Source organism: Ursus arctos, unplaced genomic scaffold (assembly GCF_023065955.2).
Source record: "Ursus arctos isolate Adak ecotype North America unplaced genomic scaffold, UrsArc2.0 scaffold_34, whole genome shotgun sequence".
NCBI classification, from domain to species: domain Eukaryota; kingdom Metazoa; phylum Chordata; class Mammalia; order Carnivora; family Ursidae; genus Ursus; species Ursus arctos.
In genome coordinates this window covers 5490759-5504716 of record NW_026623030.1, presented here as the reverse complement: position 1 = coordinate 5504716, position 13958 = coordinate 5490759, and the positions used below count along the sequence as shown (strand labels likewise).

The following is a 13958-nucleotide window of genomic DNA, read 5'->3' as shown; positions in this document are numbered from 1 at the left end:
ACATAATGAGAGAAAGGTTGGTGGTTGGGAGGGCATGTCTACTTTTATTTTAAGGATCCTAATTCTAGACATTAACTTAGTAAAAAGTTTTCATATTGTAGTTAACTGCAAAATCTTGACCCATTTTAGTTTTTAATTTTGTTTCAGGAACTTTTGATTAACAAGTTTCGGGACCCAGAAATGTGCTTTGACATCTGCAGTTGTCAGTTTGTCTGTCATTATTCATTTGAATCCTATGAGCAGGCTGACATGATGCTCAGAAATGCTTGTGAGACACTGAGCCCTGGAGGCTATTTTATTGGAACCACTCCCAATAGCTTTGAACTGATGTAAGTGCTTTTAATATATTGTGGTTTATAAAATACTCAGAATTAAGCTTATTTTGAAGTAGCAAATGTTTATCAGAAATAAAGTTTATAAAACCTGCCATGTTAATCTTATAAAGGCTGAGTACTTTGATAATGTATTTGAGTAGATGTAGATACTCAGCGTTTAAGGTCAAAAGATAGATTTACAAATGAATCTTTAAAACATCTTTATGGGTAAATTGGAGACTGACGAAGTATCCAGCCAGAGGTTATAGTGCTACACAAACTCTAGATCAGATACTCAGAGACTTAGCCAGTAGTCATGATAGTGAAGCCTAATTTCCAGCCTAATTTCATTAGTGAGATTGTTAATGATCTGTTAATGTCTTGCTTCTTAAAAGTAGCTCAAATCCAGTTAAAAAGCTGATCAGGTATCTTTTCAAAATTGCATCCTGTAGTTTTTTCACATGCATAATCTGATCAGAGTAAGTCTGAGCTAATAACTTTAATCTTTTTATTTTGGTTTGGGGATAACGTTTAATAGAAGACGCCTTGAAGCTTCAGAAACAGAATCATTTGGGAATGAGATCTATACTGTGAAGTTTCAGAAGAAAGGAGATTACCCTTTATTTGGCTGCAAATATGACTTCAACTTGGAAGGTGTTGTGGATGTCCCTGAATTCTTGGTCTATTTTCCATTGCTAAATGAGTAAGAATGTCATTAATCTGTTACTCTTCTCTTCTTGCCTTAAGAGAAAGAAAGAAAGAAAAAAAAGTATTTCTGTTCATTCCTTATTTTAAATGGAACCCAAAGAAAAAGTATAGCCTTGTAAAAAGGAAAAAAAAAGACTAACCTCAAATTCTGGTTTATGCCATAGCCTCCCATAGCCTTGCTTAATATTTAGTTTTCTTTCATCATTGTAACTATATCCTGTAGGTAAGAAAGGGAGTCTGTTGCCTTCATCTTGTGACAGAAAATACCTGACTTTGCAAATAGTGAAACATTTTTTTTTAAAAACTATTAGTAACTTTGGTAATATAAAATGAGTCTTCATAAAGCAAAGCTCCTCCTTTGATGAGAATAGGTATTAAAAGTTGTTTTACGTTTCACTATAGCTTTGAACCTTAAATCCTGATTCAAAAATGTATTCACTCATGCACCTGGTTTTCGGTGTCCTGTACAAAGACGGGGAAAGTTGGGGTACCAGGCTTCATCAGATAAAGCTTCAAGGCCTTATGAGATTCCTGGGTCTTGGGGTTTCCCTGAGAAGGAAAATGGAGGAGTCAATTTAAACATAAGGCCATGTCACAGTTGACCAAACTTGATTTCCTGCTTTTAAAACAGAAGTCTTTTATTAACTGAGGAAAGAGAAGAGCTTTATTTGCTGTTTATTTTGAGCTGGTGATTATTTGAATTGTGCCTCAGTCAGCTTATAAAATTATAGATAAAAGACTTTTAGAATTCTATAATATATAAAAATTTTATTTGATAAGCTATAAAATTTAAAAATTTAAATCATTTTTCCCCCTTAACATTAGTAAACTTAGGAAATGTTTCTGCTCTTCACCTTTGTAAAAGGAGAAATTAAATGTTTTTAGTATGTCATTACATATGTTTAGTATGTGGGCTTGGTGTTTTTGGTTAACGAAGTTGGTAATTTGAGTAGGCCTAAAAAGATAAAGGATATAATGAAAGTTTTTTTTTTAAAGATTTATTTATTTGAGAGGGAGAATGCAAGAGTGTGAGGGGCGGGGGCGGGGGAAGGGCAGAGTGAGAGAGAGAATCTCAAGCAGATTCCCTGCTGAGCGCGGACCCTGAGATCATGACCTGAGCCAAAATCAAGAGTTGGGCATTTAACCAGCTGAGCCACTCAGGTGCCCCGTAATGAAAGTTTTTTTAAAAGCTAGGAAGCACTAGCTATCTTTTATACTTAATTTGCTTAATGGCGATGCACATGTAAAGTCAAGTCATCACTATAATATCTAAATGTTTAAAAAATTATTTACTAAAACAGTTATACATTCAGTGAGACAGGATCTGAAAATGCATGGGATTTTGAGATGCCCTTTTGCAGTTTTATTAAGAAACTGAACCAAAATATAATTAGCTTTTATATGGCAAACCTATTCAAATTGGTCAGATTGAGTCTTAGTTCTTTGTAATTGTGATATTTCGCAGGTGTAAAACTTGATTTTATTTCTGAAGGCTTATTTTGGAGACTTATGGTAGAAAATGAACTGCCTAGAATAGAAGAGACTCTTAACTTTACTCATGTTGTCTTTCCAAGAAGGGCTAATTCAGATTATGGGGAGCACTGCCTTACCTATGCCTCTTACATACATAGCCCAGTGGCTCTCATATATATTCTTTTTCATTGTCCTTGCCTTATTATCACCTCATAAACCTTCTCATCAACCCTTCCAAAGTTATTTTCCCTTCATCTCCTCCTGTACCTGCTACCTGAGATCCTCCCCAGACCCCTTATGTTGTCAGCAGGTATAGATACCATAAACTTTGGAAAACGCAGTAGAAAAAAAACCAGAGTATAACAGGGAGACCTAATGTAATTGAGTATTTAAGTAATCCACCTGTGAAGAAGTGATGTTTAAGTCAACATCTAAAGGATGGAAAGAAGTTTGCCGGTTGAAGAGTAGAAGGGACAATGTATGTGAACGAGCTGAAGGAAAACCCTTGTGTGGCTTGTAAGGAATCAGGGCCCAAGTGGCTCAAGATGAGGCAGCATTATTATTATTTTTTTTTTTTTAAAGTAAGCTCTATGCCCAGTGTGGGGCTTGAACTCAACACCCTGAGATCAAGAGTCACGTGCTGTATGGTTGTATGGACTGTGCCTGCTAGGTACCCCAGGGAACCATTCCTTTATAGATGAGTGTATTAGAGGCAATGCAAAATGCTTCTGAACTGTGTTCTATTAAGTGTGCTGGAAAGCCAGTGAAAGGCATAAATGAGCGAAGTGACATGTATGTATTTTTTTGAAAGCTCATTCTGCCTGCAGTTGGAAAATTCCTTGAGGGAGAGTAAGAGTGGAAGCAGGGAAACAAGCGAAGTATTATAGCTGAGTGGTGGTGGTAGTTAAAGCAAGATGGTGGGGCGCCTGGGTGGCGCAGTCGTTAAGCATCTGCCTTCGGCTCAGGGCGTGATCCCGGCGTTCTGGGATCGAGCCCCACGTCAGGCTTCTCCGCTGGGAGCCTGCTTCTTCCTCTCGCACTCCCCCTGCTTGTGTTCCCTCTCTCGCTGGCTGTCTCTCTCTCTGTCAAATAAATAAAATCTTTAAAAATAAATAAATAAATAAAGCAAGTTGGTGGCCAATGAAGTGTAAGAAGAACTATTTGAAGAACATTTTATAGGTAAATGGGATGTAGTGGTGTGTGGAGCATTGGAAAGAGGATGGTGGCATGGAGAACTCTCAGGTTTCTAGCATGAATCATTAGATTTACTGAGATAGCAAACATTGGTGGAACAGTCTAATGGGGTTCAGCTTTGGATTTGGAAAGTTAGAGGGTACCTGTGACATCCTGGTGGAGATTTCTAGGAACCGGTGGAATAAATGAGTGTGACAAGAGAGAGCTGAGCTACAGATAGTTGTTGGCATGCTTTATGAAGTCAGGGAAGGGAAAGTGAGTAATGCTCTGGGCCAGACTCTTCAGAATATTAAAATTTAGAAGTTGGGTAAAAGAAATTTGTAAAACAAACTGTGAAGAAGCAGCCCAAGATGTGTTATAAAGATTAATAGTGTATCTTGCCAGAGAATCCAAGAGCTGAAAGAGAATATTTTAAGAAGGAATGGCAGCTGTTTTTAATGCCACTGTGAGGGATCAAGTTAAATAAAATGGAATTAATAGAAAAGTGTTCCTTACAGCTATTCATCCCCATCTCGTAGCCTTTCATTTTACTTCCTGACCTATTTGTTACAGTGATAGAATTTCCTGTGACCCATTGAGATTTAGGATGCATGTTATCTTATAGGTGTAATTATTGGTATGTTACTCTTCATTCAGTTTGTATCATCCTACTGTGAATTTATGATGCTAGCTTTTTTGGTGCCCAGAAATTGTCACTATTGTATCAAAGTAAACTGTGGAGGAATTACAAATATTTTGAAAACGTTTTCATTAAGTAATCTGTTTTGGACAGAATGGCGAAGAAGTACAATATGAAACTAGTCTACAAAAAAACATTTCTGGAATTCTATGAAGAAAAGATTAAGAACAACGAAAATAAAATGCTGTTAAAACGAATGCAGGCCCTGGAGGTAGGTATTTAGAAAAGGTATAAATATTCCAGGTCTTGGTAAACTTGTTTGACTGTCTGAGATTCCTTTTAAGGCCATATAGATGCTCAGTATTTATATAAATCACACAGATTATTTTGAACCACTCTAGACTCTTCAGCACCTAGGATAGAGTTCATTACAGAAACTTTCCTTGGTGGGTACTCAGGAAATACATGAATGAATGAGTGAGTGAGTGAGTGAGTGAGTGATGCTATCATCAAATTCTGTTTTCTAGATAGTACTGCTTTTAAATAGGATTTCTTAACCTCAGGACTGTTGGTATTTGGGACCAGATAATTTCTTGGTTGTGAGGGGCTGTTCTGTTCACGCTAGGGTGTTCAACAACATCTCTGGCATCTATGCACTAGATTTTAGTAGCACCCCTGCCCCCAGTTGTGACAGCCAAAAATGACTCCAGAAATACCAAATGTCCCCTGGGGTGCATTATTGCTCTACTTCTTCACAATATTGCCCTTTCGTTACATTAGTAATTTAAAAGCTTCCTGACCAGGGTCTAAGATGAGCTCATACGATGCCTAATTTTGTTCTTTGCTGACTATCTAGCAAGATTCTGGGTTTTTAGACTATATTGTTGCTGGGACCTGCTTCTGGACGCCTTCTTTTCCTGATTGCAGCAAAGGCAGCTTCTACACAAGTTTTGACTCGTGTAGCCATTGACTAGTTAGTTTTCCTTATCAATATTTAATTTGGTCTGAAATCGTCAGTGAACATTTTTATGCTTGATCAACAGGATCATATTAATCAGATGATCATTAAACTTCTTTAGAGAGTGCATTCAACTTAGAATGTTTTTTAAAGTACTTTAATCATACTCTTATTTATTTTGCAAGTACCCCACAAAGTAGGCAAAGCGGTCACCTTCCATATTTTAAAATGGGCAGTCTGAGGCCCAGAAAGGATACATGACTTCTATCCTTGTCACAAAGCTATTAACCTTCATATTTTTTTTAGTTTTTATAGGTGGTTTTTAAACAAAAGTCTCCTGCTATAGCATCCATACAACTTTCCCTATTGGAGTGAAAGGGTCCTTTTTAAATCCTAAATTATCTTTTGAAACCACTAAACCACTAAAATGTTACATTCTTTATTGGTTGTAATTTCTGTATTTTAGAATTAAGAATATTTGTATTTGCTTTCTTTTAGCAGGAGAAGCTTCTTTTTATTTTGAGGGAAAAGAAGAAACTAGAAAAAGTGTGTGTGTACAAATCACCACACACACATGCCTGTAGGTTGTCATTCTTGGTGGTGCTTTTTGCATGTACAAAAAATGTACTTACACAGCAAACTGCTAAATTTCTAATATCTGAGCTTATTGTGGGATACATGTAAAGAAAGAGGAAAGAGAAGATAGCAAAGTAGACATTTCTGGATCATTTTCTTAAAAAATCATCAGGAAGGGGGCGCCTGGGTGGCACAGCGGTTGAGCGTCTGCCTTCGGCTCAGGGCGTGATCCCGGCATTATGGGATCGAGCCCCACATGAGGCTCCTCCTCTATGAGCCTGCTTCTTCCTCTCCCACTCCCCCTGCTTGTGTTCCCTCTCTCGCTGGCTGTCTCTATCTCTGTCAAATAAATAAATAAAATCTTTAAAAAAAAAAATTCATCAGGAAGATCTAGGTTTAAAGTGATTCCTTGTTAGCTGGTTTGTTATAAAAAGACAAAGGAATTACAGAGAATATATAACCTTTGTAGAGTAGATGGTTGTTAAAAATATTAAGTATTCTATGTAATTCGTTCTGTTTTGATTTAACATGTATTACAAACCAGTACACTTCACAGTATAAGGGGATGCTACTTGAAATGGATTAAAAATAGTGCTTGAAGGGGCGCCTGGGTGGCTTAGTCGTTACGCGTCTGCCTTGGGCCAGGACATGATCTCAGTGTTCTGGGATCCAGCCCCGCATCAGGCTCCCTGCTCCGCGGGGAGCCTGCCTCTTCCTCTCCCACTCCCCCTGCTTGTGTTCCCTCTCTCCCTGGCTGTCTCTTTCTCTGTCAAATAAATAAATAAAATCTTTTAAAAAAAGAGTAGTGCTTGAAGTAATTTGAATAAACATTTGGCCAACATAGCCTTAAAAACAAAGCATTTTGTGTGTGTGTGTGTGTGTGTGAGAGAGAGAGAGAGAGAGAGAGAAATAGGAAGACTGCCCATAATTTGAAGGCTGGATTATTTTCCTTATCTTCTTGAACTCACAGGGTTCTCTGTTGACTCAAGTTTTTCATCTGTATTTTTTTTTTTCTTAAGTTTTCATTTTAATCACAGAGTGCTCATCAGGACAAGTGCACTCCTTAATCCCCATCCATTTTTCACTCGTCCCGTCCACCCACCTCTCCCCTCTGGTAACCATCCGTTTGTTTTCTATAACTAAAAGTCTGTTTCTTGTTTTACTTCTTTAGTGATTTGGATGCCTTTTATTTCTTTTTGTTGTCTGATTGCTGTGGCTAGGATTTATAGTACTATGCTGAATAAAAATGGTGAGAGTGGACATCCTTGTCTTGTTCCTGACCTCTTTAGCGGAAGGGCTTTCAGTTTTTCCCCATTAAGGATGATGTGGGTTTGGGTTTTCATATATGACCTTTATTCTGTTGAGGTAGATTCCCTCTAAACATACCTTGTTGAGGGTTTATAGCATGAGTGGATGTTGTATTTTTTCAGAAGTGTTTTCTGCATCTATTGAAATGATCATATGGTTCTTATCCTTTTCCTTATTGATGTAATGTATCACAACTAATTCATGAATACTGAACCATCCTTACAGCTCAGGAATAAATCCTACTTGATCATGGTGAATGATTTTTTTTAAATGTACTGTTTAACTCAGTTTGCTAGTATTTTGTTGAGGATTTTTGCATCTATGTTCATCAGAGATATTGGCCTGTAGTTCTGTGTGTGTGTGTGTGTGTGTGTGTGTGTGTGTGTGTGGTGTCTTTATCAGGTTTTGGTATCAGGGCAATGCTGGCATCGTAGAATGAACTTGGAAGTTTTCCTTCCTTTTCTGTTTTTTGGAATAGTTTGAGAAGAATAGGTATTAACTCTTCTTTAAATGTTTAATAGAATTTGCACGGAAGCCATCTGTCCTGGACTTCTGTTTGTTGGGAGTTTTTTGATTACTGATGCAGTTTCTTTGCAGGTTATCAGTCTGTTCAAAGTTCCTTTTTCTTCCTTTTTCGGTTTTGGTAGGTTATATGTTTCTAGGAATTTATCCATTTCTTTTGAGTTGTCCAATTTGTTGGCATATAGTTTTTTATAATGTTCTCTTATAATTGTTTGTATTTCTGTGGTGTTTGTTGTTATTTTGCCTTCCTCATTTATGATTCTGTTTATTTGGGTCCTTTTTCTTCCTTGATGAGTCTGGCTAGAGGTTTATCAATTTTCTTGATTTTTTTCAAAGAACCAGATCCTAGTTTCATTGCTTTTTGTTCAGTTATTTTCTTAGTTTCTACATCATTTATTTCTGCTCTGATCTTTATTATTTCCTTCCTTCTTCCGATTTTAGGTTTCGTTTATTGTTCTTTCTCTGTGTCCTTTAGGTACAAGGTTAGGTTGTTTATTTGAGATTTTTCTTGCTTCTTGATGTAGGCCTGTATTGTTATAAGCTTCCCTTTTAGTATTGCTTTTGCTGCATCCCAAACGTTTTGGACCATTGTGTGTTCATTTTCATTTGTTTCCATGTACTTTTTAATTTCTTCTTTTATTTCCCAGTTGTTGACCCATTCATTGTTTATTAGCATGTTACTTAACTTCCCAGTATTTGTGGTCTTCCTGGATTTTTCTTTTGGTTAACTTCAGGTTTCATAGCACTTTGGTCAGAAAAGATGCACGGTATGACTTTGATCTTCTTGAATTTGTGGAGGCTTGTTTTGTGGCCTAATGTGTGGTCATGGAGAATGTTCCATGTATATTCTAAAAGAATGTGTATTCTTCTGTTTTAGGATAGAATATTCTGAATATATGTTAAATCCATCTGGTCTGCTGTGTTATTCAGAGCCATTGTTTCATTCTTTTTTTCTTTTTGTGTGTGCGTAATTTATTTAAAAAAATTTTTTTTATTATGTTATGATAGTCACCATACAGTACTTCATTAGTTCCTGATGGTAGTGCTCCATGATTCATTGTTTGCACACAACACTCTGTGCTCTGGGCAATACATGCCCTTCTTATTACCCATCACTGTGCTAACTCATTCCTCCACTCCCTTCCCTCTGAAACCCTCAGTTTCTTTCCAGGAGTCCAAAGTCTCTCTTAGTTCATCTCCCCCTCTGATTTCTACCCCCTTCATTTTCTTAATGTCCTCCATGCTATTCCTTATATTCCACGTATGAGTGAAACCATATGGTAATTGTCTTTCTCTGTTTGACTTAACTTCACTTAGCATAATCCTCTCCAGTTCCATCCATGTCCATGCAAGTGGTGGGAATTCATCCTTTCTGATGGCTGAGTAATATTCCATTGTATATATGGACCACATCTGCCTTATCCATTCATCTGTTGAAGGGCATCTTGGCTCCTTCCACAGTTTGACTATTGTGGATATTGCTGCAATAAACATTGAGGTGCATATGGCCCTTCTTTTCACTACATCTATATCTTTGAGGTAAATACCCAGTAGTGCAATTGCTGGGTCATAGGATAGCTCTATTTTTAACTTTTTGAGGAACCTCCATACTGTTTTCCAAAGTGGCTGTACCAACTTATATTCTCACCAACAGTGAAAGGGGATTCCCCTTTGTCCACATCCTCTCCAACATTTGTTGTTTCCTCCCTTGTTAATTTTTGCCATTCTAACTGATGTAAGGTGGTATCTCAATGTGGTTTGACTTGAATTTCCCTGTTGGCTAATGATGTTGAACATTTTTTCATGTGTCTGTTAACCATTTGTATGTCTTCTTTGGAGAAATGTATGTTCATGTCTTCTCCCATTTTTTTTATTTGATTATTTATTTTTTGGATGTTGAGTTTGAGAAGTTCTTTATAGATCTTGGATACCAGCCCTTTATCGGAAATGTTATTTGCAAATATCTTCTCCTGTTCTGTGGGTTGCCTCTTTGTTTTGTAGACTGTTTCCTTTGCTGTGCAGAAGCTTTTTATCTTGGTGAAGTCCCAAAAGTTCATTTGTGCTTTAGTTCCCCTTGCATTTAGAGACATGTCCTGAAAGAAGTTGCTGTGCCTTATGTTAAAGTTACTGCCTATATTCTCCTCTAGTATTTGGGTGGATTCCTGTCTCACATCGAGGTCTTTCATCCATGTAGAGTTTATCTTTGTGTATGGTGTAAGAGAATGGTCGAGTTTCGTTCTTCTGTATGTAGCTGTCCAGTTTTCCCAGCACCATTTATTGAAGAGACTGTCTTTTTTCCATTGGATATTTTTTTCCTGCTTTGTCAAAGATTAGTTGACCATAGAGTTGAGGGTCCATTTCTAGAGTCTGTATTCTGTCGCATTGGTCTATGTGTCTGTTTTTCTGCCAGTACCATGCTGTCTTGATGATCGCAACTTTGTAGCATAGCTTGAAATCTGGCATTGTGATGCCCCCAGCTTTGTTTCTCTTTTTCAACATTTCCTTGGTGATTCGGAGTCTTTTCTAGTTCCACACAAATTTTAGGATTGTTTGTTCAAGCACTTTGAAAACTGTTATTGATATTTTGATCGGGATGGCATTGAAAGTGTAGATTGCGCTGGGTAACATAGACATTTTAACTATGTTTATTCTTCCAATCCATCAGCATAGAATGTTTTTCCATCTTTTTGTGTCTTCTTCAATGTCTTTCAAGAGTGATCTATAGTTTCTAGAGTATAGATCCTTTACCTCTCTGGTTAAGTTTATTCCGAGATATCTTATGGTTTTTGTTGCTATTGTAAGTGGAATCGATTCCCTAATTTCTTTCTCATTGTTCCTGTATAGAAATGCAACTGATTTCTGTGCATTGATTTTGTATCCTGCCACGTTACTGAATTGTTGTATGAGTTCTAGTAATTTGGGGGTGGATTCTCTTGGGTTTCCACATAAAGTATTGCGTCATCTGCGAAGAGAGAGAGTTTGACGACTTCTTTGCCAATTTGAATACCTTTTATCCCTTTTTGTTGTCTGATTGCTGTTGCAAGGACTTCTAGTACTATGTTGAACAATAATGGCGAGAGTGGGCATCCTTGTCATGCTCCTGATCCTAAGGGAAGGGCTATCAGCTTTTCCACACTGAGAATGATATTCACTGTAGGCTTTTCATAGATGGTTTTTATGAAATTGAGGAATGTACCCTCTGTCCCTACACTCTGAAGTGTTTTAATCAGGAAAGGATGCTGTATTTTGTCTAATGCTTTTTCTGCATCAATCGAGAGGACCATATGATTCTTGTCTCTTCTCTTATTAATGTGTTCTATCACACTGGTTTGAGAATGTTGAACCACCCTTGCATCCCAGGGATGAATCCCACTTGCTTGTGATGGATGATCCTTTTAATGTACTGTTGGATCCTATTAGCTAGGATCAGGTTGAGAATTTTGGCGTCCATATTCATCAGGGATACTGGTCTGTAATTCTCCTTTTTGATGAGGTCTTTGCCTCGTTTTGGGATCAAGGGAATGCTGGCCTCATAGAATGAGTTTGGAAATTTTCCTTCTGTTTCTATTTTTTGAAACAGCTTCAGGAGAATAGGTATTATTTCTTCTTTGAATGTTTGGTAGAATTTCCCAAGAACTCCATCAGGCCCTGGACTCTTGTTTTTTGGGAGGTTTTTGATCACCACTTCAAGTTCGTTACGGGATATTGGCCTATTTAGGTTGTCAGTGTCTTCCTTTCTCTTTCTTGGTAGTTTATAGGTTTCCAGGAAGGCATCTGTTTCTTCCAGGTTGTTTAATTTATTGGCATATAGTTGTTGATAATAATTTCTAATGATTGTTTCTATTTCCTTGGTGTTAGTCGTGGTCTCTCCCCTTTCATTCATAATTTTATTAATTTGGGTCCTTTCTCTTTTCTTTTGGATAAGTCTGGTCAGTGGTTTATCAGTCTTATTCTTTCAAGGAACCAGCTTCTAGTTCGTTGATCTGCTCTATTGTATTTCTGGTTTCTAATTCTTAATTACTTCTCTTTTCATTTGTGGCTTAGGCCCGTTCCTTTGTTCCACCTCCAGTTGTTTAAGGTGTGAGTATAGGTCTCTATTTTAGATTTTTCTGTTCTTCTGAGTGAGGCTTGGATGGCTATGTATTTCCCCCTTAAGACTGCCTTTGCAGTATCCCATAGGTTTTGGACCAATGTGTTTTCATTCTCATTGGTTTCCATGTATTCTGAATGACAGCCATGCTGGATATGGTATCCTTGGCTGCATGTTCTTCTTATTTAGTACTCTGAATAGGTCTTGCCAGCCATTTCTGGCTTGCAAGGTCTCTATGGACAGGTCTGACATTCTTCTGATGTTCCTCCGTCTGTACGTAAGAAATCTCTTCCCCCTCGCCGCTTTCAAGATTGTTTCCTTGGATCTAAGATTTGCAAATTGTACTATTATAGGTCGTGAGGGCCTGGGTGTGTTCTCACTGATCTTGGGACGGGTCTCTCTGCCTCATGGACATGAATGCTTGTTTCCTTCCCCAAATTAGGGAAGTTCACAGCTACGATTTGCTCAGATATATCTTCGAGACCTCTCTCTTTCTCCACCCCCTCAGGGATCCCAATAATTCTGATATTGGAATGTTTCGTCAAGTCACTAATCTCCCTCAGCTTAGTTTCTTAAATTGGATTCGTTTTTCCTATGACACCTCGTTTTCCTTCTTTTCTATCTTCTTATCCTCAAACTCACTAAGTTGTCTTCTGCCTCATTTACCCTGGTAGTCAGAGCATCCAGTTTAGATCGCATTTCATTCATAGCCTTTTTAAGGTCTGCCAGATTAGATCTCATTTCAGCCCTTAGAGATTCTATATTTTCGTTAGTATTTTCCTCAAGCCTAGATATCATCTTGATAATTGTTACTCTGACGTCCATTTCTGACACCTTGGTTATATCCATATCCATTAGTTCTGTGGCAGAGGCTACAGTCTCTGTTTCTTTCCTTTGTTGGGTGTTCCTTCTCTTTGTCATTCTGATGGGGTGTGGTTGCTGGAATGTACAGAGTCCAAATTATTGACTAGGACCCAAGCAAGATGGACCTGTTTTATAGGGACCTTAGGGATGTGGGCTTCTTGTTCTTCCAGCCTGCCTTCTGGGGGAGGGTCCTGCCACACTGATACTCCGGCAACCCTGTTTGGGCAGAGTTGCCCTACCCCCAGTGGAGGGGGATGGGTTCATTGAGAACCATTTTTGGGGGGCTTTTGTTCTCTGGTGGCTTTCTGTGTCTCTTCTGAGAGTCAGAGCCGAAGTGACCGTATCCAGACTTCTGTCTCAGAACAGAGAGATCGCAGTCTACTCTTCACTGAGCTCTCTAGGCCACACTGACTGCATTTCTGTCTGTGCTGCTAAAAACCCGAAGCGTCCTGGTTTGTGAACCCCACAGCCGCTCTCCCAGTCCTCGCTCCCAGGGCCGGGCATTTCTCTGCCCTTCTTGCTTCTAATCCACCAGCCGCTCCTGGTTTGCGCACACGCTCCCGAGCTACAGGTTTCAGTGTAGTGTGGTGACCTAAAGACCTTTCCCCACTGCTACCAGTCTGCGTGTCTGTGCCCTGTCCCCAGCGCGGGAGATTTTTGCCTTCCTGGTGCATGTTCATGGAGGCTCTCTCCCCCTTCCATTTATCTTCCGATATCTGCCCTCAGACTCTCGGTTCCCCACTTCAGACCTCGAGACCAACCCCCAGAGATGTTCTGTGTGTAGGGATCCAGATATATCTTCTTACATCTCAGGCTGATTTAGTGGGTGTTCAGAATGTTCTGGTAGATAACCAGCTCGATTCAGGGGACCAGTTGAAATAGGGTCCGCTACTCCACCATCTTTCCTTTCCCCAGTTAAAAAAAGAATGAATTGGCTAGGATCTTGTTGAGAATTTTGGCATCCATATTCATCAGGGATATTGGTCTGTAATTCTCCTTTTTGATGGGGTCTTTGCCTGGTTTTGGGATCAAGGGAATGCTGGCCTCATAGAATGAGTTTGGAAGTTTTCCTTCCATTTTTATTTTTTGAAACAGCTTCAGGAGAACAGGTATTATTTCTTTGAATGTTTGGTAGAATTCCCCTGGGAATGGACTCATGTTTTTTGGGAAATTTTGATCACTGCTTCAATTTCATTACTGGTTATTGGTCTATTCAGATTTTCAGTTTCTTCCTCTTCTAGTCTTGGTTGTTTATAGATTTCGAGGAAGGCATCCATTTCTTCCAGGGGGCTTAATTTACTGGCATATAGTTGTTGAAAACAATTTCTAATG

The 13958-nt window shown here is 38.6% G+C and overlaps 1 protein-coding gene across 2 annotated transcripts in view; it reads left to right on the top strand.

The window, feature by feature from the left end:
• The window catches only part of RNMT (RNA guanine-7 methyltransferase), a 40939-nt gene that overhangs the window by 11736 nt on the left and 15245 nt on the right, over positions 1 to 13958 (top strand). For both annotated transcript variants that reach the window (XM_026486319.4, XM_057305851.1), the window contains exons 6-8: positions 148 to 329; positions 853 to 1017; positions 4462 to 4579. In XM_026486319.4, coding sequence (XP_026342104.1) covers positions 148 to 329; positions 853 to 1017; positions 4462 to 4579 — 465 coding nt within the window. The remainder of the gene's footprint in view (positions 1 to 147; positions 330 to 852; positions 1018 to 4461; positions 4580 to 13958) is intronic.